At 36.2% G+C, this 22,292-nt stretch overlaps 1 protein-coding gene across 3 annotated transcripts in view; it reads left to right on the top strand.

Annotated features, from left to right (window-relative positions):
• USO1 (USO1 vesicle transport factor) overlaps positions 1 to 22,292 on the top strand; it is an 88,735-nt gene that overhangs the window by 7,912 nt on the left and 58,531 nt on the right. For 2 of the 3 annotated variants that reach the window (XM_082390126.1, XM_082390127.1), the window contains exons 2-3: positions 18,771 to 18,857; positions 18,935 to 18,999. In XM_082390126.1, coding sequence (XP_082246252.1) covers positions 18,771 to 18,857; positions 18,935 to 18,999 — 152 coding nt within the window. Of the gene's footprint in view, positions 1 to 18,770; positions 18,858 to 18,934; positions 19,000 to 22,292 lie in introns of those variants that run through there. The other variant, XM_082390128.1, reaches the window with a different exon arrangement.

The following is a 22,292-nucleotide window of genomic DNA, read 5'->3' as shown; positions in this document are numbered from 1 at the left end:
GGGTAGCATCATTGTTCAGTGAAGCAGGTTGGGTTAGAGAAGAGACCAGAGGTCTGGGATGAAATTGGAGCCTGCATATCCTGCCTTGAGAGTGTAGCTAGTGCTCAGCTTCAGCCAGTTGTTGCAGAGAGCCAATTTAATGGCTTTGAATCCCATCCCACCACATACTAGTTCTTTGAACTTGGACAAGTCACTTACCCCCTGTGCCTCTGTTTCCTTATCTCTAAAATGTGGATAGTAATAGTGCCTATCAATAGGATTTTGGTGAAGATTAAATAAATTAAAAAGTATAAAGAACTTTAGAACATAGCTGGCACATAGTAAGTGCTATACATGCCATATTTTAACAGTTCTGTAATGCACTTTAGCATTTAAACATCTCTGAAATCAGGTTGCATCTTGTAATTATAATTGGTGGTATTTCTTTTTTCTTGGCAATACATTTAAAAAATGGTAGATCTTAATAATCATTGGCTTCTTAAATTGTATGAAATACAGTGTTAGCTACCATTAGCTATCAGGCTGATGTTTTTCTAGAAAAGGTAGAAATCTGGAGTTTTATGTGAAGTCTTTTGATTTTGAAATGTTGGCTTAAAAATTATTTTAAACACTGTATAGGCCAAATAGATTTTTTCAGAGGTTTATAGCAAATAACTACATTATTACTTAGTAGGTAAAATTGAGTATTTTTAACATATTCAAAGTTTTGAGTATTAAGTAGCCTTAGAATCTGTCTAGTTTATTCTTCCATCTTGTAGATAACGAAACTGACTTAGAAAGCTTGTATTTAAGATACAGTCAATCCTTGTTATTCGCTGATTTTATATTTGTGAATTCACCTACACACTAAAATTTGTTTGTAACCCCAAAATTAATACACGCAGCACTTTCACACTGATTTGTGGACAGATGCAGAGTAGCAAAAAATCAGAGTCACTGATGTGTGCATTCCCAACTGAGGTCACACAAAAAGATATTCTGCCTTCTTGTTTCAACTCTTATACTGTAAACAAGTGTCCTTTTCACAGTCTGTTTAGTGTCATGTGTTTTGCATTTCTATGCTTTTTTAAAAATTTCGCTGTTAAAACTGGCCCCAAATGTAGTGCTGAACTGTTGTCTAGTGTTCCGAAGTATTGTATAAGAAAGCTGTGATGTGCCTTGTGGAGAAAATATGTGTGTTAGATAAGCTTACCTCAGGCATGAGTAATAGCGCTGGCAGCTGTGAGTTCAGTGTTAATGAATCAAGGGTATATATTGAATAAGATGTCTTTAAACAGAAGCACACGTTAAACAAGGTTATGTATTGGATCCATTGATGAAAATGTTACCAGAGACTCACAGAAACCTAGCGCTGTATTTCCTTTAGGCACAGCAGTTCAGTGTCTGCTAGTTCAGTGTTCATGGTGACTATAGAGCGTAACTATTACGAATAACAAGAACCAACAGTGTTCAGAAAGTAGATGAACAGTGAGTTAATCGGGTGGTATGTTAGAGCAGGTAATAGAATCAAAGCAAAGTCTAACATATTCTGGAAATTTCTTTAAATGTTTGTGTTATTGAAGCAGTAGTTGAAAACATGCTTATTATAAATAATTCAAATCAGTGTATAGTCTAAAGTTGCCCCTTTCTTCTTCTTTTCACAATCTTATTTCCCATTACCAGGAGTAATCTCTAATGAAGTTTGTTGTACATCCTTCCAGAGTGTTTTCTTTGCATTTACCAATATGTTTGTTACACAAATGAGTTTCTTTATGAGTGAAATAGTTATATTCATAGCTATTTGATTTTTTAAAATTTTAACAGTAGGTATTAGAATTTTTCTATTTACTAATCAATGAACATAGGTTTTTTTTTTTTAGAGAGTTTTTAAAAATGTTTGTAAGTTTCTTTGTTTCAAGCAAATAGACAGAAGTATCTTTTCCTGTTGTTACCTGTATTCTATTCTGTAACCTTACATATCTTGACTGTCCAGTTGACCTTTGAACAACACCAACGCTCTGCACGGTAGAAAATCCTCCTGTAATTTAATTTATAGTTGACTCTGTGTATCCACGGTTCCTCCGTATCCTCATATCCTCGGATTCAACCAACCGAGGATCACATAGTACTGCAGTATTTGCTACTGAAAAAAACCCGAGTATAAGTGGACCTGCGTAGTTCATAACTGTTGTTCAAGGGTCAACTGTATTTATACCTCTGTTGATTCAGGCAGAAAATCTGGGAAGGTTACTTGTTTGAAGTCTACAGAATGGTCATCTGAAATGTGGTGCCTTGGTAGTATGCTGTGATAATGAGTACTTTGGTAAAAGGCCTAGGGACAAATATTTCTGATTTTTTACTAAAGTAGACTGGATTAATTTTTTCTGTATTACAACTCATTCTTTTGATCAATAATGGCAGCAAAATGTTAACTGAAAAGGAGCAGGATGGCATTGAAATCTGTGGGATTTAAACTTGTACTTCCTTTCTAATGCTCCCATCATGTAGGTAAGGGTGTTGAGGACTAAGACAAGAGTCTGTGACCTCAAACAAATAGCAAATTTATAAATTTGCTTTAAACTACTAAGTGGCCTCCTTGGTCGGATTCCGAGAGAGTGAGTGAGTTGCTAGCAACAAAGTCTCTCACCTCAGGATCCCATGTGGGACACTGAATAAACATATCCTTCAACTCTAAAATACTGTCCTTTTTCCTTCTGATGGTAACATCCTCATTCACTCTGCTTCCCTACTTTTCCACTTGCTTCATTTTTGTTACCAATTACCCACACGTCCGCCTATATCCAAATCATTGCTTAACTTGGGACCTTCTGACCAGCTGTGCTGTCCAAAGTAGTACTTTCCACCCAGTCTCTGTCTTATTTCCCTAATCATTTCCCTCAGTGCACTTATTATTTTCTGTATTTATCTTGTTTTTAATTTATTCTGTTGTTTCCTTGCTATTATAATTTCATTTGAGTAGGTACCTTCTATAGTGATTCACTGCTGTTTCCCCAAAATTGAATTTTGCAGGGCCCAGCAAGATATTAAGCACTTTAATAGTATTTCTCAAACTGACAGTGGTGAAGAACCAGTTGGATTGTTTTTTTTACCCCCAATTTCCAATTCATCACAGACCAATACTTTTGTAAAATATAATAAAAATGAATTTATAGGAAAATGAAATGACAATACACACACACATACTCATGCACATACAATATACAAGCCCAATTTTTGTTTTGTTTTTTAATTAAACAACCATAAAGGTATCCAGTTGTTACAGAAGTTTCTAATGCTTAGTCCCAGTTTCTTTTTCTTTTTAAATTATTTATTTATTTTTGGCTGCGTTGGGTTTTTGTTGCTGCACGTGGGCTTTCTCTAGTTGCAACGAGCGGGGGCTACTCTTTGTTGCCGTGCACGGGCTTCTCATTGCGGTGGCTTCTGTTGTTGTGGAGCATGGGCTCTGGGCACGTGGGCTTCAGTAGTTGTGGCACATGGGCTCAGTAGTTGTGGCTCTTGGGCTCTACAGCGCAGGCTCAGTAGTTGTGGCACACGGGCTTAGTTGCTCCACGGCATGTGGGATCTTCCCAGACAAGGGCTCGAACCCATGTCCCCTGTATTGGCAGGCGGATTCTTAACCACTGTGCCACCAGGGAAGTCCTCTTTTTTTGTTTTTATTGAAATATAATTGACTTATAATATTATAATAGTTTCAGGTGTACAACATAGTGGTTTGGTATTTTTGTACATTACAAAATGATCACCACTGTAAGTCTAGTTACTATCTGTCACCATGCAAAGTTATTACAATATTATTGGCTATATTCCCTATGCTGTACATTACATCTGTATGACTTATTTTATAACTAAAAGTTTGTACCTCTTAATCTCCCTCACCTATTTTACTCATCCCTCACCCCCCTGCTTAGTCCAATTTCTGAACTTAACCTTGTCACAAACCACTGCTCTCTGGTTGCACTGACCATGGCCCCGATGAGGGTAGCAGCACTCTAACATTTGTTGAATGAATGAATGAATGAATGAATGAATCACCAACTTCAAGATTACGGCACTGAATTCTTCAGATGCTATTACTCCTTTGACTTTACCAAAACCAGAATATTCTGAGATATAGAAAAGTGATTGCAGATTCATATCAAACTTCAGCTAGCTTATTCAGTGATGCTTTTTGATTCTCTGATTCTTTTTTTAAATGACAGAAGAGACATTTGAATACATGCTTAAGGAAAAGCTGTAGAAGTGTATAAAATGAAAAGTGAAAGTGCTCCATGAATGGGCATTTAAGGTCCTTCTGTTTTGTTTCTTTTTCTATTACAGTGCTGCAGTGGTTGTTCTTGTAATTATGACTGTACGTGTGCATATATTGCCTTAGGACAAATTTCTAGAAGTTGAATTCCAAACAGCAGCTGTTTCAGGCATTTTATTCTTTATTCTCAAGCCTCTTAAATTCATTTCTTTCAAATATTCTTTTGTCTTATCTATCTCTGCAGCCCTTCCCCATTGCCACCACCCTAATGCCCTTTTTTTTTTTACCTTATTTCTTGTCTGTTATAATGAGCTGACATATTTTTTTCTGTAATGTCTTTCTGCTCCAGTTTCTCCTTATTATCTCAGCCAGATTAGTTCTTTAAAAGTGAGTATATTAATTTCTTAAGTACTTACATATAGTGCTGACTTTTTCATAAATACTTGGTAGCTTTTGATTATAGCTTTCCCAGAGTAAAGCTCCAACTCCCTTAGAACAAGGGACTACCCTGGCTGGGCAGTTAAGTCCGAGGCTTATGAGGGTCCTTACTGGGCTGTAGTGCAAGTGGAAGCTGTTCACAGGAACTACATTACAATGTTCCCCTGTTTACAAAAAAGAAAAAAATCTTGCAGTCCCTGTAGTTTGCAACAGGTGCTCAGGCTCCCATTTCTTTGCATAAGAGGCAATGTAGGATAGTAGAAAGTGTGTGGGCTTTAAAGTGAGACATCTGTAGCTCAGGTAGAATCTGAACTGTACCACCAAACTGGCAGGGTATTTTGGGGTGCATTGCTTTATCCCTGAACCTTAGTTTCCTCTCCTGTAAAATGAGTTTATTAGTTTAGGTATTGGATCAGCTGCTATAACAGAGGTCTAACCAAGATAAAAGTTTGTGTCTTTGTCCAATAAAAGTCCAATTAGAAGGCAGTCCCTAGGATAGGTTAGTTATGTTCCTCAGGGTGGTCCAGGGGCCCAGGTGCTGCTTTTTATCTTGTTCTGCCATCCCCTAGGATGGTGCCCTTGTTTGAATTGTTGAAGGTGCTTCATTACCTGCAGGTTCAAGTTCCAGGCTGAGGGAAGAAGAAAGAGGAATGAAGAACAGATAGCTTCCTTTTAAGGACATGACTTGGAAGATACAAAGAACTCATTGGCCAGAGTGTAGTCACTTTCTATGCCCAGGTGTAAGGAAGGCTCGAAAAGTAGTCTAGGTGGACAACCTTTGCGCCCAGCTAAAACACAGAGGGTTCTAATAACTAAAAGAAGGAAAGAGTGGATAATGAAGCACAATCATATTGCATTGTGTTGGTTTTTTAAGTCAGGAATAAACGGAATAATGGTCTTTGAAATCTTCAGTTTCTGAATAAAAATTAAGTGTACTTGTGCTGCAAAATTTTTTCTTGGTAAATGTCAACTGAAAAATATAGACCTGTGTTTGGCCTAAAACATGGCTAAGTCTTTGTAAGGTTTGGAACATATATTTTCCTTTCATTTGGTTTCCATTGTCTGTAAAAGGTTGCAACATAGCACTTTATTATGGAGAGATCACTTATTCAGAAACTTCAACTGTGTGGAATATTATCAGGAGGTAGTATGGCTTTCGCATAGCAAAAGTAGAAGTTGCAAAGTCCATGTACTCAATCTTGATTTCAAGGCTGAGTAATTTGGGGTTTTAGACATATTACTATCTAGCCTAATTATCAGATTTCTCACTCAGTAGCAGATTAAAATCTGCAAAATTTGAATGGTCTTTTAGAAACGTATATGATGGAAATGACAGCCAAAAGCCTGATAGGATAGAAAATTAATACAAAGGAGTCATAGAAGTTTGGTAATAATAAAGTTTGTTAAACATTTATTGAGCATTTATAGGTGCCAGGTACTCGGCAAAAACTTTTATATTCATTACTTCATTTAACACCTAAGACATCCCTATTTCTGATATTGGAGAGGACTTAGGTTTAAATGCTAAGAAAGCTTATAATTATGTTCTTTGTTTAAGAAGACGGGGAAGGTTGTAATTAGTTTTAGATTGCTATCAGAAATCACTAAAATGAAAAGACCATTTTGGTGCCTGACAGAAAGTATCTGAAATAGCTTAATTATGGTTCTGGATAAATAAGTTGTTCTTATATTCATTTTTGACTCTTATCGGTTTGCAGTATGGTAATTGCCTTAAGTCACTAGAGAGAAAGTTCCGATTAAAATCCCTAGTTGAGTGTGTCAGTTATATCTCAATAAAACTGTAAGAAAAAAAAAAAAGAAAAAGAAATAAATAATAAAATAAAATCCCCAATCGGGAAGAATATGTACTTGCCACTAAAACCCAAGTTTAATAGATAAAAAGCATGTTTATAGTCTTCACATGGCTTGCAGAATCTCAGTTCCCTGACCAGGCACTGAACCCAGGCCACATCAGTGAAAGCCCAGAATCCCAACCACTAGGCCACCAGGGAACTCCCAGCATGTTTATAGTCTTAAAAATAGTCTTGATACATATTTACCCAAACTCAGGAATGAATGGATTTTATTTCTATAATTGTAAATACTACACTTTAAAATAGTGATTAATTTTTAAGTTCCATTTTGCAACCTTCTAAAAAACACTAGTGATTTACTTATTAATGAGAGTCAATTGAAGCAGAAACATATAATTTGAAGTCCTTAGAAATCTGTTTTTAGCTAACAGTTTAATCTTATATAATCCTTTTTCCCCCCCATGTTATTTTAGATTGATCATCATTCCCAGAAATAAGAAGCATTTAAAATTATTGTAGGGAATTCCCTGGTGGTCCTGTGGTTAGGACTCAGCACTTTCACTGCCAAGGGCCCAGGTTCAATCCCTGGTCAGGGAACTAAGATCCCGCAAGCCACATGGCATGGCCAAAAATAATAATAATAAAATTAATTTAAAAGGAAAGCTTTCATATTTTAGACATCTCCTTTGGTATATTATTTTAATAGAACAAGTATATATATGTATGTGCATAATATAAAAATTGTTCATAGATATATAAAATTTATAAACTCAAATTAGACCAGTTTACTTATTTGGACTATAAATGCTATTTTCTACATTAAAATATGTATAGACAATTATAAAGTAAGAAATCATTTTCTACACCTGGCATTCCTTCCTTATATTGTCTGGTGAACTACTCATCCTTTAATTCTTGATTCAAGAGTGTCATCCTTAATATACCATTCTTAAACAGTATCTGTCTTAGTCTATTTGGGCTGCTGGAACAAAAATACAATAGGTTTGTTGGTTTAAGCAACAGGCATATATTCTCATAGTTCTGGAGGCTGGGAAGTCTAAAATCAAGGTGCTGGCAGATTCTTTGTCTAGTGAGGGCCTGCTTCCTGGTTCATATACTGCCATCTTCTCCAATGTCTTCATGTGGCAGAAGGCATGAAGGAGCTATTTGGGGTCTCTTATATAAGGGCTCTAATCCCATTCATGAGGGCTCCACCCTCCCGCCCTAATCACCTTCCAAAGGCCCCTACCTCCTAATACCATCACACTGGGGGTTAGGATTTCAACACATGCATTTTGCAGGGAAGTAAACATAGCAGTTCCACTTTCAGATAGAATTCACTACTTTTTCTTTTGTGCACCTGCTTTATAAGCATATACTTACATAATTTTAATTTGTTATTGTAGTTTATTTACACAACTGTCTTCCTGTGCAAGCTCTTTGTGGCCAGAGACCATATCTTACTTTGGTTAGCGCAAGAACAAATACATACATGCTCAGTGTGTATTTATTGACTGAGTAATGACTGTGCATTCTAGTCTAAAAAAAAAATTGGACTTTATAGGCAATAGGGAGCCATTGAGGATATTTTTATTATGTTAGTTTATTTTTATCAATTAAGAGCAGATTTCATATTATTTTGATCAGCAGAGTAAAGATAGCATCTTTTAAAGATGAGTTCAGTCATGAAAATATCCTAGAAATTCCGATAGAACATAAACCAGTTCACTTTATTCCATTATTACTCTTTTCTGCTTATAAAGGTAATACTTGTTCATTATCAAAATTCAAACATCAGAAATAATGTAGAAAATGAACATTTCCAGCAACCCACTAAAAGACAGTAGTATGGTACGTAGTCTTAATTTCTTCTATACATGTTCACATAGTATTTTTTTTTCTTTTAAAAATTATTTATTTCTATGTTCCTAACTTTCACTCTAGCAGTAGAATCACATTAATAATTCTTTTTAAAAAATTTTTATCATAGTTGATTTAAAATGTTGCATTAGTTTCTGCTGTACAGCAGAGTTAATCAGTTATACATATACATATATCCACTCTTTTTTAGATTCTTTTCCCATATAGGTCATTACAGAGCATTGAGAAGAGTTCCCTGTGCTATACAGTAAGTCCTTGTTAGGTATCTATTTTATATATAGTAGTGTGTATATGTCAATCCCAGTCTCCCGATTTATCCCTCTCCCTTCTTTCCCACCCCCTGGTAACCATAAGTTTGTTTTCTACATCTGTGACTTTATTTCTGTTTTGTAAACAAGTTCATTTGTATCATTTTTTTAAATTGCACATATAAGCAATATCATATGATATTTGTCTTTCTCTGTCTGACTTACTTCACTCAGTATGATAATCTCTAGGTCCAACCATGTTGCTGCAAATGACATTATTTCATTCTTTTTTATGGCTGAATAATATTCCATTATATATATATATACGTACCACATCTTCTTTATCCATTCCTCTGTTTATGGACATTTAGGTGGCTTCCATGTCTTGGCTATTGTAAATAGTGCTGCAGTGAACACTGGGGTGAATGTATCTTTTCAAATTATGGTTTTCTCTGGATATATGCCCAGGAGTGCGATTGCTGGGTCATATGGTAGTTCTATTTTTAGTTTTTTAAGGAATTTCCATACTGTTCTCCATAATGGTTGGACCAATTTACATTCCCACCAACAGTGCAAGAGGGTTCCCTTTTCTCCACACCCTCTCCAACATTTATTGTTTGTAGATTTTTTGATGATGGCCATTCTGACTGGTGTCAGGTGATACCTCATTGTAGTTTTGATTTGCATTTCTCTAGTAATTAGTGATGTTGAGCTTTTCATGTGCTTTTTGGGCATCTCGATGTCTTCTTTGGAGAAATGTCTATTTAGATCTTCCGCCCATTTTGTGATTTGGGGTTGTTTTGGTTTTTTTGCTATTCAGCTGTATGAGCTGTTTTGTATATTTTAAAGATTAATTTTTTGTCGGTCACTCTGTTTGTAAATATTTTCTCCCATTCTGTGGGTTGTCTTTCCATTCTGTTTATGGTTTCCTTTGCTGTGCAGAAGCTTTTAAGTTTAATTAGTTTATTTTCATATTTTCATTGTTTATTTTTATTTTCATCGCTCTAGGAGGTGGATCAAAAAAAGATCTTGCTGCAATTTATGTCAGAGAGTGTCTGCCTATGTTTTCCTCTAAGAATTTTATAGTATTCACATAGTTTATTAATGGTATAGTTTTAAACCAAAATGAGCTTATGCTAAATATACTATTAACTGTTTTCTTTTTTCACTTAATGTATCTTGGACATCTTTTCATGTCAGTGCATATGGATCTGCTTTACTCATTTGATTAACTGCATAGTGTATGTGTACTGTATGTTAGTTAAATGTTTTCTGATTGGTGGATGAACCTTTAGATTCCACCCACCCCCCTTCTTTTTTTCCCCAATAAACAGCATAAATTTATTGCTCACAGTTCTGGAGTCTGGAAGTCTGAGATCAGGGTGCCAGCATGGTTTGGTAAGGGCCCTCATCAGGGTTGCACACTTCTTATTTATTATATCCTTATGTGATGGAAGCTAGATTTATTTTTTAGCTGTTAAAAATATTGCTACAAAGAACATTCTAGTATATAACATTGTGTATCTGTGGGCATTTTGTTTTGTTTTGTTTTGTTTGTTTTTGGCTGCGTTGGGTCTTCGTTGCTGCACGCAGACTTTCTCTAGTTGCAGCAAGCGGGGGCCGCTCTTCGTTGCGGTGTGCGGGCTTCTCATTGCAGTGGCTTCTCGTTGCAGAGCATAGATTCTAGGAGCACAGGCTTCAGTAGTTGTGGTGCATGGGCTCAGTAGTTGTGGCTCACGGGCTTAGTTGTTCTGCAGCATGTGGGAATCTTCCTGGACCAGGGCTTGAACTGTGTCCCCTGCATTGGCAGGCAGATTCTTAACCACTGTGCCACCAGGGAAGCCCCCTGTGGGCATGTTTTAAAGGATAAGTTCCTAGAAATAAGAATGCCTGGTGGAAAGGGTATGAACATTTTAAGTTGTAATAGTTTTTGCCAAATTGACACTTTTTTAGGTTACTTTCCGTCTGATAGAATATAAGCCAGTTCATTAATCTATGTCTTTCTCTATCCTGTATAGTTCTGTTTTAAAAATCATTTTATTGAAGTATATAGAAAAGTACACATGTCATATACATAAACCTCACAACCTGAACATACCTATGTATCCAGCTCCCAGATCAAGGAACAGGACATTACCAGCACCCTAGAAGTCCCTTTTGTGCTTCCACTCACTGCCCACCCCCATGAGCAACCACCATCCTGACTTCTGATAGCTTAGATTAGTTTTGCTTGGTTTTCTTAGTTATAAAAATGGAATCATATAGTATTACTATATGGTAGTACTATTTTAATTTTTGTGAGACTGATAGATGAAAAATAACATCATTGCTATTTTAATTTGTATTGAATATTTATCTTCATAATGCCTAAGATTATTATCTTTGTGTATATCTCAAAGCTTTTTTAAAAAATTAACAAGGCTCAGGACTTCCCTGGTGGTCCAGTGGTTAAGACTCCATGCTTCCAATGCAGGGGGCGTGGGTTTGATCCCTGGTCCAGGAACTGAGATCCCACAATGCTGCACAGTGAGGCTCCCCCCCCCCCAAAAAAATTAACAAGGCTCAAATGTTAGCATGTTAGAACACAAAATAAAAGATTGAAAGTGAAATCAAAGCAAACCCCCAAACTCTAGGATTATGACCATCTCCCTCCAATATTCCTAAAGCTAAGTGTTTCCCCCAGATTAAATAGCCACCTTCAACAGATAATGATTAAAGAGCTTCTGGACATGGAAGTTCATATTCTGACACAAGTTTCTCTGTACACCAACCAAAAATGGGGCTGATCCTAGAGTTCAAGCATTGCAGGACTAGGACTAAGTACTCTAAGCAAGATGGGAATCTCAGATTCAGAACCAGTGCTTGAGGTCTAGGGCTAGGAAAACCCAGGAAGTTACTCCCTATTTTCTAGGTAGCTCTAACTACCTAGAAAAAAAATTATCAACAGATGTACAAGACCTGAGAAGCAAGAAGGACTACAGTCCTGCAGCCTGTGGAACAAAAACCACATTCACGGAAAGATAGACAAGATGAAAAGACAGAGGGCTATGTACCAGATGAAGGAACAAGATAAAACCCCAGAAAAACAGCTAAATGAAGTGGAGATAGGCAACCTTCCAGAAAAAGAATTCAGAATAATGATAGTGAAGATAATCCAGGACTTCGGAAAAAGAATGGAGGAAAAGATCGAGAAGATGCAAGAAATGTTTAACAAAGACCTAGAAGAATTAAAGAACAAACACCTAGAAGAATTAAAAAACAAACAGAGATGGACAATAAAATAAGTGAAATCAAAAATACACTAGAAGGAATCAATAGCAGAATAACTGAGGAAGAAGAATGGATAAGTGACCTGGAAGACAGAATGGTGGAATTCACTGCCGCGGAACAGAATAAAGAAAAAAGAATGAAAAGAAATGAAGACAGCCTAAGAGACCTCTGGGACAACATTAAACACAACAACATTCGCATTATAGTGGTCCCAGAAGGAGAAGAGAGAGGGAAAGGACCCGAGAAAATATTTGAAGAGATTATAGTCGAAAACTTCCCTAACATGGGAAAGGAAAAAGTCACCTAAGTCCAGGAAGCGCAGAGAGTCCCATACAAGATAAACCCAAGGAGAAACACGCCGAGACACATAGTAATCAAATTGGCAAAAATTAAAGACAAAGAAAAATTATTGAAAGCAGCAAGGGAAAAGCGACAAATAACATACAAGGGAACTCCCATAAGGTTAACAGCTGATTTCTCAGCAGAAACTCTACAAGGCAGAAGAGAGGGGCATGATATACTTAAAGTGATGAAAGGGAAGCACCTACAACCAAGATTACTCTACCCAGCAAGGATCTCATTCAGATTCGATGGAGAAATCAAAAGCTTTACAGACAAGCAAAAGCTAAGAGAATTCAGCACCACCAAACCAGCCCTACAACAAATGCTAAAGGAACTTCTCTAAGTGGGAAACACAAGAGAAGAAAAGGACCTACAAAAACAACCCCAAAACAATTAAGAAAATGGTCATAGGAACATACATATCAATGATTACCTTAAACGTGAAAGGATTAATTGTTCCGACCAAAAGACACAGGCTTGCTAAATGGATACAAAAGCAAGACCCATATATATGCTGTCTACAAGAGACCCACTTCAGACCTAGGGACACATACAGACTGAAAGTGAGGGGATGGAAAAAGATATTCCATGCAAATGGAAATCAAAAGAAAGCTAGAGTAGCAATACTCATATCAGATAAAATAGACTTTAAAATAAAGAATGTTACAAGAGACAAGAAAGGACACTACATAATGATCAAGGGATCAATCCAAGAAGAAGATATAACAATTATAAATATATATGCATCCAACATAGGAGCACCTCAGTACATAAGGCAACTGCTAACAGCTATAAAAGAGGAAATTGACAATAACACAATAATAGTGGGGGACTTTAACACCTCACTTACACCAATGGACAGATCATCCAAAATGAAAATAAATAAGGAAACAGAAACTTTGAATGACACAATAGACCGGATAGATTTAATTGATATTTGTAGGACATTCCATCCAAAAACAGCAGATTACACTTTCTTCTCATGTGTGCACGAACATTCTCCAGGATAGATCACATCTTGGGTCACCAATCAAGCCTCAGTAAATTTAAAAAATTGAAATCATATCAAGCATCTTTTCTGATCACAATGCTATGAGATTAGAAATCAATTACAGGGAAAAAAACGTAAAAAACACAAACACATGGAGGCTAAACAATATGTTACTAAATAACCAAGAGATCACTGAAGAAATCAAAGAGGAAATCAAAAAATACCTAGAGACAAATGACAATGAAAAGACGACGATCCAAAACCTATGGGATGCCGCAAAAGCAGTTCTAGGAGGGAAGTTTATAGCTCTACAAGCCTACCTCAAGAAACAAGAAAAATCTCAAATAAACAATCTAACCTTACAACTGAAGGAACTAGAGAAAGAAGAACAAACAAAACCCAAAGTTAGTAAAAGGAAAGAAATCATAAAGATCAGAGCAGAAATAAATGAAATAGAAACAAAGAAAACAATAGCAAGGATCAATAAAACTAAAATCTGGTTTTTTGAGAAGATAAACAAAATTGATAAACCATTAGCCAGACTCATCAAGAAAAAGAAGGAGAGGACTCAAATCAAGAAAATTAGAATTGAAAAAGGAGAAGTTACAACAGACACCACAGAAATACAAAGCATCCTTAAGAGACTACTGCAAGCAACTCTATGCCAATAAAATGGACAACCTGGAAGAAATGGACAAATTCTTAGAAAGGTATAACCTTCCAAGACTGAACCAGGAAGAAACAGAAAATATGAACAGACCAATCACAAGTAATGAAATTGAAACTGTGATTTAAAATCTTCCAACAAACAAAAGTCCAGGACCAGATGGCTTCACAGGTAAATTCTTTCAAACATTTAGAGAAGAGCTAACACCCATCCTTCTCAAACTGTTCCAAAAAATTGCAGAGGAAGGAACACTCCCAAACTCATTCTATGAAGCCACCAACACCCTGGTACCAAACCAGACAAAGGTACTACAAAAAAAGAAAATTACAGACCAATATCACTGATGAATATAGATGCAAAAATCCTCAACAAAATACTAGCAAACAGAATCCAACAACACGTTAAGAGGATCATACACCACGATCAAGTGAGATTTATCCCAGGGATGCATGGGTTCTTCAATATATGCAAATCAATCAATGTGATACACCATATTAACAAATTGAGGAAGAAAAACCATATGATCATCTCAGTAGATGCAGAAAAAGCTTTCAACAAAATTCAACACCGATTTTTTATAAAAACTCTCCAGAAAGTGGGCATAGAGGGAACCTACCTCAACATAATAAAGGCCATATACAACAAACCCACAGCAAACATCATTCTCAATGGTGAAAAACTGAAAGCATTTCCTCTAAGATCAGAAACAAGACAAGGATGTCCACTCTCACCACTTTTATTCAACACAGTTTTGGAAGTCCTAGCCACGGCAATCAGAGAAGAAAAAGAAGTAAAAGGAATACATATTGGAAAAGAAGAAGTAAAACTGTCACTGTTTGCAGATGACATGATACTATACATAGAGAATCCTAAAAATGCCACCAGAAAACTACTAGAGCTAATCAATGAATTTGGTAAAGTTGCAGGATACAAAATTAATGCACAGAAATCTCTTGCATTCCTATACACTAATGATGAAAAATCTGAAAGAGAAATTAAGGAAACACTCCCATTTACCATTGCAACAAAAAAATAAAATACCTAGGAATAAACCTACCTAGGGAGACAAAAGACCTGTATGCAGAAAACTATAAGACACTGATGAAAGAAATTAAAGATGATACCAACAGGTGGAGAGATATACCATGTTCTTGGATTGGAAGAATCAACATTGTGAAAATGACTATACTACCCAAAGCAATCTACAGATTCAATGCAATCCCTATCAAATTACCAATGGCATTTTTTACGGAACTAGAACAAAAATTCTTAAAATTTGTTTGGAGACACAAAAGACCCGGAATAGCCAAAGCAGTCTCGAGGGAAAAAAACGGAGCTGGAGGAATCAGGCTCCCTGACTTCAGACTATACTACACAGCTACAGTATTCAAGACAATATGGTACTGGCACAAAAACAGAAACATAGATCAATGGAACAAGATAGAAAGCCCAGAGGTAAACCCATGCACCTATGGTCAACTAATCTATGACAAAGGAGGCAAGAATGTACAATGGACAAAAGACAGTCTCTTCAATAAGTGGTGCTGGGATATCTGGACAGCTAGATGTAAAAGAATGAAACTAGAACACTCCCTAACACCATACACAAAAATAAACTCAAAATGGATTCGAGACCTAAGTGTAAGACCAGACAATATAAAACTCTTAGAGGAAAACAGGAAGAACACTCTTTGACATAAATCACAGCAAGATCTTTCTTGATCCACCTCCTAGAGTAATGGAAATAAAAACAAAAGTAAACAAATGGGACCTAGTGAAACTTCAAAGCTTTTGCACAGCAAAGGAAACCATAAACAAGAAGAAAAGACAACCCTCAGAATGGGAGAAAATATTTGCAAATGAATCAACGGACAAAGGATTAATCTCCAAAATATATAAACATCTCATGCAGGTCAATATTAAAGAAACAAACAACCCAATCCAAAAATGGGCAGAAGACCTAAATAGACATTTCTCCAAAGAAGACATACAGATGGCCAAGAAGCACATGAAAAGCTGCTCAACATCACTAATCATTAGAGAAATGCAAATCAAAATTACAATGAGGTATCACCTCACACCAGTTAGAATGGGCATCATCAGAAAATCTACAAACAACAAATGCTGGAGAGGGTGTGGAGAAAAGGGAACCCTCTTGCACTGTTGGTGGGAATGTAAATTGATACAGCCACTATGGAGAACAGTATGGTGGTTCCTTAAAAAACTATAAATAGAATTACCATATGATCCAGCAATACCACTACTGGGCGTATACCCAGAGAACCATAATTCAAAAAGACATGCACCCCAATGTTCACTGCTGCACTATTTACAATAGCCAGGTCATGGAAGCAACCTAAATGCCCGTTGGCAGATGAATGGATAAAGAAGTTGTGGTACATATATACAATGGAATATTACTCAGCCATAAAAAGGAACGAAATTGGGTCATTTGTTGAGACATGGATGGATCTAGAGACTGTCATACAGAGTGAAGCAAGTCAGAAAAAGAAAAACAAATATCGTGTATTAACGTATGTATGTGGAACCTAGAAAAATGGTACAGATGAACCGGTTTGCAGGGTAGATGTTGAGACACAGTTGTAGAGAACAAACGTATGGACACCAAGGGGGGAAAGCCACGGGGTGGTGGGGATGGTGGTGTGATGAATTGGGCGATTGGGATTGACATGTATACACTGATGTGTATAAAATTGATGACTAATAAGAGCCTGCTGTATAAAAAAAAAATTAAATAAAATAAAATTCAAAAATTAAAAAAAAATTAAAAAAATAAAGATCTATAAGACCCAAGTAGAAGAAATTATACTCATACTCAGGAAAACATTTTTTGGCCTAAGAAATTCTTTAAACTGAGATTTATCTCTTTTCAGGAGATATTTATGTAGTTTTTTTCATGGTAAAAACAAAATTATAGTAGAAAAACTATCAACCAATTATTTAATAAAGAGAAAGTTTTCGTTTCATTTTGGAAAGTCAATATAATTACTATGAAGTAAATACAGTTTAAGGTAGGAATAATTTCCAAATGTTAGTAGTTAGAATGAATTAAATCAAAAAGTAAAGCTAAGCTCAGTTAACATACTGCATTTGCAGTATGAAGAAATGCAAATCAGTATAGTAAAGACTTCTAGAAATCCTGTAGTGCAGAAACATATTTAATTTTGTATAACCTTGTGTTTCTCACTGGTTCTGTGATCATAGGAAGTCTTTTGATATCTTCTGGGACACCGGAAGTCTATAGAACATAATTTGGAAAACACTATATGTATTTAAGCCATTAATTTCAATACATAGGATGCAAAAGTTTGTGCTATGCCAAAATCATATTTATAGAATATTACTAAGAACTGTCATTAAGGAATAAATAATAACAAAATAGTAACAAACTGTTAGAGCTATAAAGGACCTGAGTATAGTGGTTTAAAAAACTGTTCTTTATCAGATGTTTTCCAAGTATTTTCATCTATTCTGTGGCTTATCTTTTCATTCTCTTAACACTGTCTTTTGAAGAACAGGAGTGATGAAGTCCAAACTACCATGTTTTTCTTTTATCAATTACACTCTTAGTATGTGTCTGAGAAAACTTTGCCTACTTTAAAGTCACAAGGATTTTCTCCAGTGCTTTCTTCTAGAAGTTTTTATAGTTTTAAGTTTCCAAATTCTTTTTTAATGCAATTTTACATACACACACAGTTTGGTACTTTTGCTACAGTGGGCTCACAATTTACATATAGTTTTACCACTTGCTCTTTCCCCCCCCCACTATTTATTTATTTATTTATTTTAAATTAATTTATTTTTGGCTGTGTTTGGGTGTTTGTTGCTGCACGTGGGCTTTCTCTAGTTGCAGTGAGCGGCTGCTACTCTTCATTGTGGTGCACGGGCTTCTCATTACGGTGGCTTCTCTTGTTGTGCAGCACGGGCTCTAGGCACGCGGGCTTCAGTAGTTGTGGCATGCATGCATTCTCAGTAGTTGTGGCTCGCAGGCTCTAGAGCACAGGGTCAGTAGTTGTGGCGCACGGGCTTAGCTGCTCTGCAGCATGTGGGATCTTCTCAGACCAGGGCTCGAACCCGTGTCCCCTGCATTGGCAGGCGGATTGTTAACCACTGCATCACCAGGGAAGTCCTCCCCACTGTTTATTAAATCACAGTATTTTCATGTCAGTACAGTTAATTTTTTTGAGTAGCTGCATAGTATTCAACTGAAGAATGTACCACAATTTATTTAGTTTTTCTTCTCTTGATGGACAGTTGTTTCCAATTTTTTCCAATTGTAAATAATGCTGCAAGGTTTATTTTAAAGTTCAGTTCAAATTTTAATTCCTGCAAATTTATTAAAAGCTTGGAACATTTCACCTTTCTAGATTTTGAGGCACACTTTAAATTTTTGATAAACAGTTCTGACTTTTCTCGTTCAAATATATAGTGGAAGCGTTAGGGTGAAGTTATGATGTAAACAATGATTATTTACAATTTTCTTTTATTAACTTCCCATCATATACCATAACCCTAATGGATTATGCAACCCTCTTGGTTCAAACAGCTGTAATAGGTATGTTTAGCAAGCTCTGGTTCTACTGATTTCTCTTAATTCCTGAATTTATATGACTTACTTTATTTGACTTCTCTTCCACCACTTTCATTTTTCAAGTCTCTGAAAAATCTATTTGATCTCTGTAACAAGATTATAATACTACCTAGTTATTTCGATTTGTGTAAAGACTATTTCCATGACATCCCATTTATTGATTTTTTTTTCCAAAATAAATGGTATAAATTTGGGGGAAAATTTCATGTTTCTTTTTTGTTCTTTTTATTCTATTAATGCTATTTCATTTTTCCCTGACAGATTCAAAAGCTTTGTGATAGAGTAGCTTCATCTACTTTACTGGATGATCGAAGAAATGCTGTGCGTGCTCTCAAATCATTATCTAAGGTCTGTAACACTTTATCAGTTATTAAGTTTATTAAGTTGGATATTAGTTACTTAAATAACATTTTTCTTTTGTGCAGAAATATCGCTTGGAAGTGGGTATTCAAGCTATGGAACATCTTATCCATGTTTTACAAACAGATCGGTATGTCTCTATTTAATGATTTTTCTCCCTAATTTTTCTTGAAATTTTAATTAATTTGTTTTAGAGTCACTATTCCAGAAACGATTGACATATTAAGGCTATTAAGTTTTTACTTTCAGTTGTCATTTCAGTAAACAGTTATTGGATACTAGGTGCAAACCACTGTGCTAACTAAGCATTAGGACAGACATAATCTCAACCTTCAGGGGTTGAAAGTTTTCCATTATATAAAAATGTAATGAAGTTACTGCTAATTAAAGGCTTAAAATTTGGAGTTTGAATTGACCAAGTGAATCTGTTGATTTTCATTCAGATATACTATAATGTACTGTTCTCTAATATAATATGAATATTATGGTATATCAGTTATTCAGACTTTCTTTTTTGGGGGAGAGAAATAAACTGTATTAATAGAACGATGTCTTAAGGGAAAAATCACTCAGCCTAGTTTTTGCTCTTTCAATTTCTCTTTAGGAGAGTATCTGCATCTTTGGTTTTAATTAACAACTATACATGAATAATTTTCAAATTTTACCCCTAGTTAATAAATATATCCTAAAGCTTTAGCTGTTCAACAGACTTTTCTACCATATCAAGAGCTCTCAGAGGTATCTTAAATTATAAATGTTCAAAAGTTAATTTGTCTCTAGTTGTCCTACTCCTGTTCCACCACATCCCCCCTACCCACCCAATCCACTTCAACTGCCTTTTGACCCAAGTTCATCCCAGTTAGCACCTTTCCATTAAAACAGGAAACTGGAGGATTTGTGCTGAACTTATCCCTCTCCTTAACCCATTATGCCCATCCAGACAAAAAAAAAAGCTGGAATCCGTGAATTTTCTTCATTTCCATTGTTGGGCTTAGTTCTGGCTCTCAATATCAATCACTTAAGCCATTTTCATAGCTGCTGTATTAGTTATCTATTGCTGCATAACATATTACCTCAAAGCTTACTGGCTCAAAATAACAAATATTTATGTCACAGTTTCTGTGGATCAGGAATTCAGAAGTGGCTTAGCTAGGTGGTCTGGTTCAGGGTCTCTCATGAGGTTGCATGCAAGATGTCGTCCAGGAGTACAGTCATCTGAAGGCTTGACTGGGGCTGGAGTACCTGATTCCAAGATGGCTCACTCACACTGCTGTTGGCAAGAGGCCTCAGTACCTCACCTTGTTGCTCTCTCTGTAGGGCTGCTTGATCATCCTCATGATATGGGAACTGGCTTCTCCCAAAGCAGGTGATCCTAGAGAGAGAACAAAGCCACAATGCCTTGTAGGACTTAGTCTCAGAAGTCACATATCATCAGTCCCATCACATTTTATTTTATTAGAAGCAAGTAAATAAATACAGCCTACACTTAAAAAGAGGAGAATTAGGGTCCACCTTTTGAAAGGAGCTGTATCAGAGAGGTTTTTTTGACATATTTTAAAACGACCACCACCTCAAACTGTATTCTTTGCCTCTGATCGCTTTGTCCTTCCATTCATTTCAAGAATTTCATTTCATTTACATTTCTGTCTGAAATGTAAATCTTCTATCACTCACCTATTTAATGTTTTTCACAGCTCCGTGCAGTGTGAAGTCCAAGTTCCTCAAACAAAGCAAAGCATATAAGCTTTTTAAAGATCAAGATGCTGCTTGTCTAACCTCATAACCCCTTTTGTAATTATATTTCAGCAATGCCCAGCTGCTTGTTCATACCAGTTAGAACCTTTTCTATCCTCCTCAGTGTAACCCACATTGTCTACCTTTCAAAGCCTACTAATTCTAATGTGTTTGAATAAATCCACTGGATATGTCAGGACTGTCTGTTTTATTAACACCAGAGTGGGCAACTGCAGTAGGCAGAATAATGGTTCCCCCAAAGATATTTATATTCTACCCGCACAACCTATGAATGTTACCTTAGATGGCAAAGGGGCTTTGAAGATATGATTAGGTTATGGATTTTGAGATAGGGGAGATTATGCTGGGTTATCCAGGTGGGCCCAGTATAATCCTGAGGTTTCTTAAAAGTAGAAGAGGAATGCAGAAGAGGAGGCCAGAATGAGGTGATATGAGAAGATCTCAGCCTGTCTTTGCTGGCTTTAAAGATGAAAGGAGGCCTCTAGAACTGGAAAAGGCAAGGAAATGGATTCTCCCCTTAAAGCCATCAGAAAGGAAGGCAGCCCTGCTGAGACCTTGATTTTAGTCCGGTGAGACCCATTTCAGACCTCTGACTTCCAGAACAGTAAGGTACTATATTTGTATTGTATAAGCCACTAAGTTTGTGGTAATTTATTACAGCATCAGTAGAAAACTAATAAAGTAACCCAAGTCAGTTACCTGCTTTAAACAATATTCCAAGTTATGTGAGAAAATGGGCCTTAGATCAAAAAAACTTCAGTGTGATTATTATACATACATATAATTTTTCTTTTTTATTTCATGTGTCTTTATACATTTTCTCACTGAGTCTTATAAAGTTGGTAATGAAACCACTAACATCCTGATATGGAAAACAGAATCTACCTCTATGTAAAGTGGCCCTTATTGTCATTTTTAGTGCACAGTAGAAAATAAATGTGTAGATACTCTTGATATAAAGGTTAAGAAATATATTTTTTAAAACATTTATAGCACATTTACTGTGTGCCAGGCACCATGTTTAGAAATAGGGTGTACCATATAGCCTGGTGAATGTGTGAACTAATAATTGATCATGTTAGAGGCTGATGGGTGTTTTATTATGACCCTTAGGCAACAAACATAGCCAAACTTCTCTGAGCCTTCTTGTGTTTCATTCCTTCTCTTGTGCTAAATTCCCTTTCCATTTGCTTCCAATACTTATCTGTTATCTTCTGTTCTCAAAATGTTCTGTGAGTGTTTTCTTAACTTCACTGATTGCAAAGGTCTATATTGTGCAGCCGTCTCTTTCCACTTCTCATCTTCATTACTCTTTTATGCTTCAGCTCTTGGCCTAACTAACACTCTCAGAATCCTTCAACTGAATCCCCTTCATGCCTGGCTACATCACAGAGAGTTGTGTTCCCTTTCTTGGCCTGGCTTGAAACTCTCCATCTGTCCATGGGTCTGCTTCTCTTATAGCCGTCTTGAGGAGAGACTGCTCATTCTCCCAAGTCCCACACTCAGGGCCTGAAAGTTGTCTGATGGAAACTGGTGTTTCCAAACCGTGACACCTCAGTAGTTTTTTGGGTTTTTTTTTTTAAGTGTACATTTCAACGGTTTTAGTATATTCACAAAGTTGTGCAACTATCACCGCTATCTAATTCCAGAACATTTTCATCACTTCAA

The sequence above is a fragment of the Balaenoptera borealis genome (assembly GCF_965194805.1).
Source record: "Balaenoptera borealis genome assembly, chromosome: 4".
NCBI lineage: Eukaryota > Metazoa > Chordata > Mammalia > Artiodactyla > Balaenopteridae > Balaenoptera > Balaenoptera borealis.
This window is presented reverse-complemented; position numbering and strand designations above follow the sequence as displayed.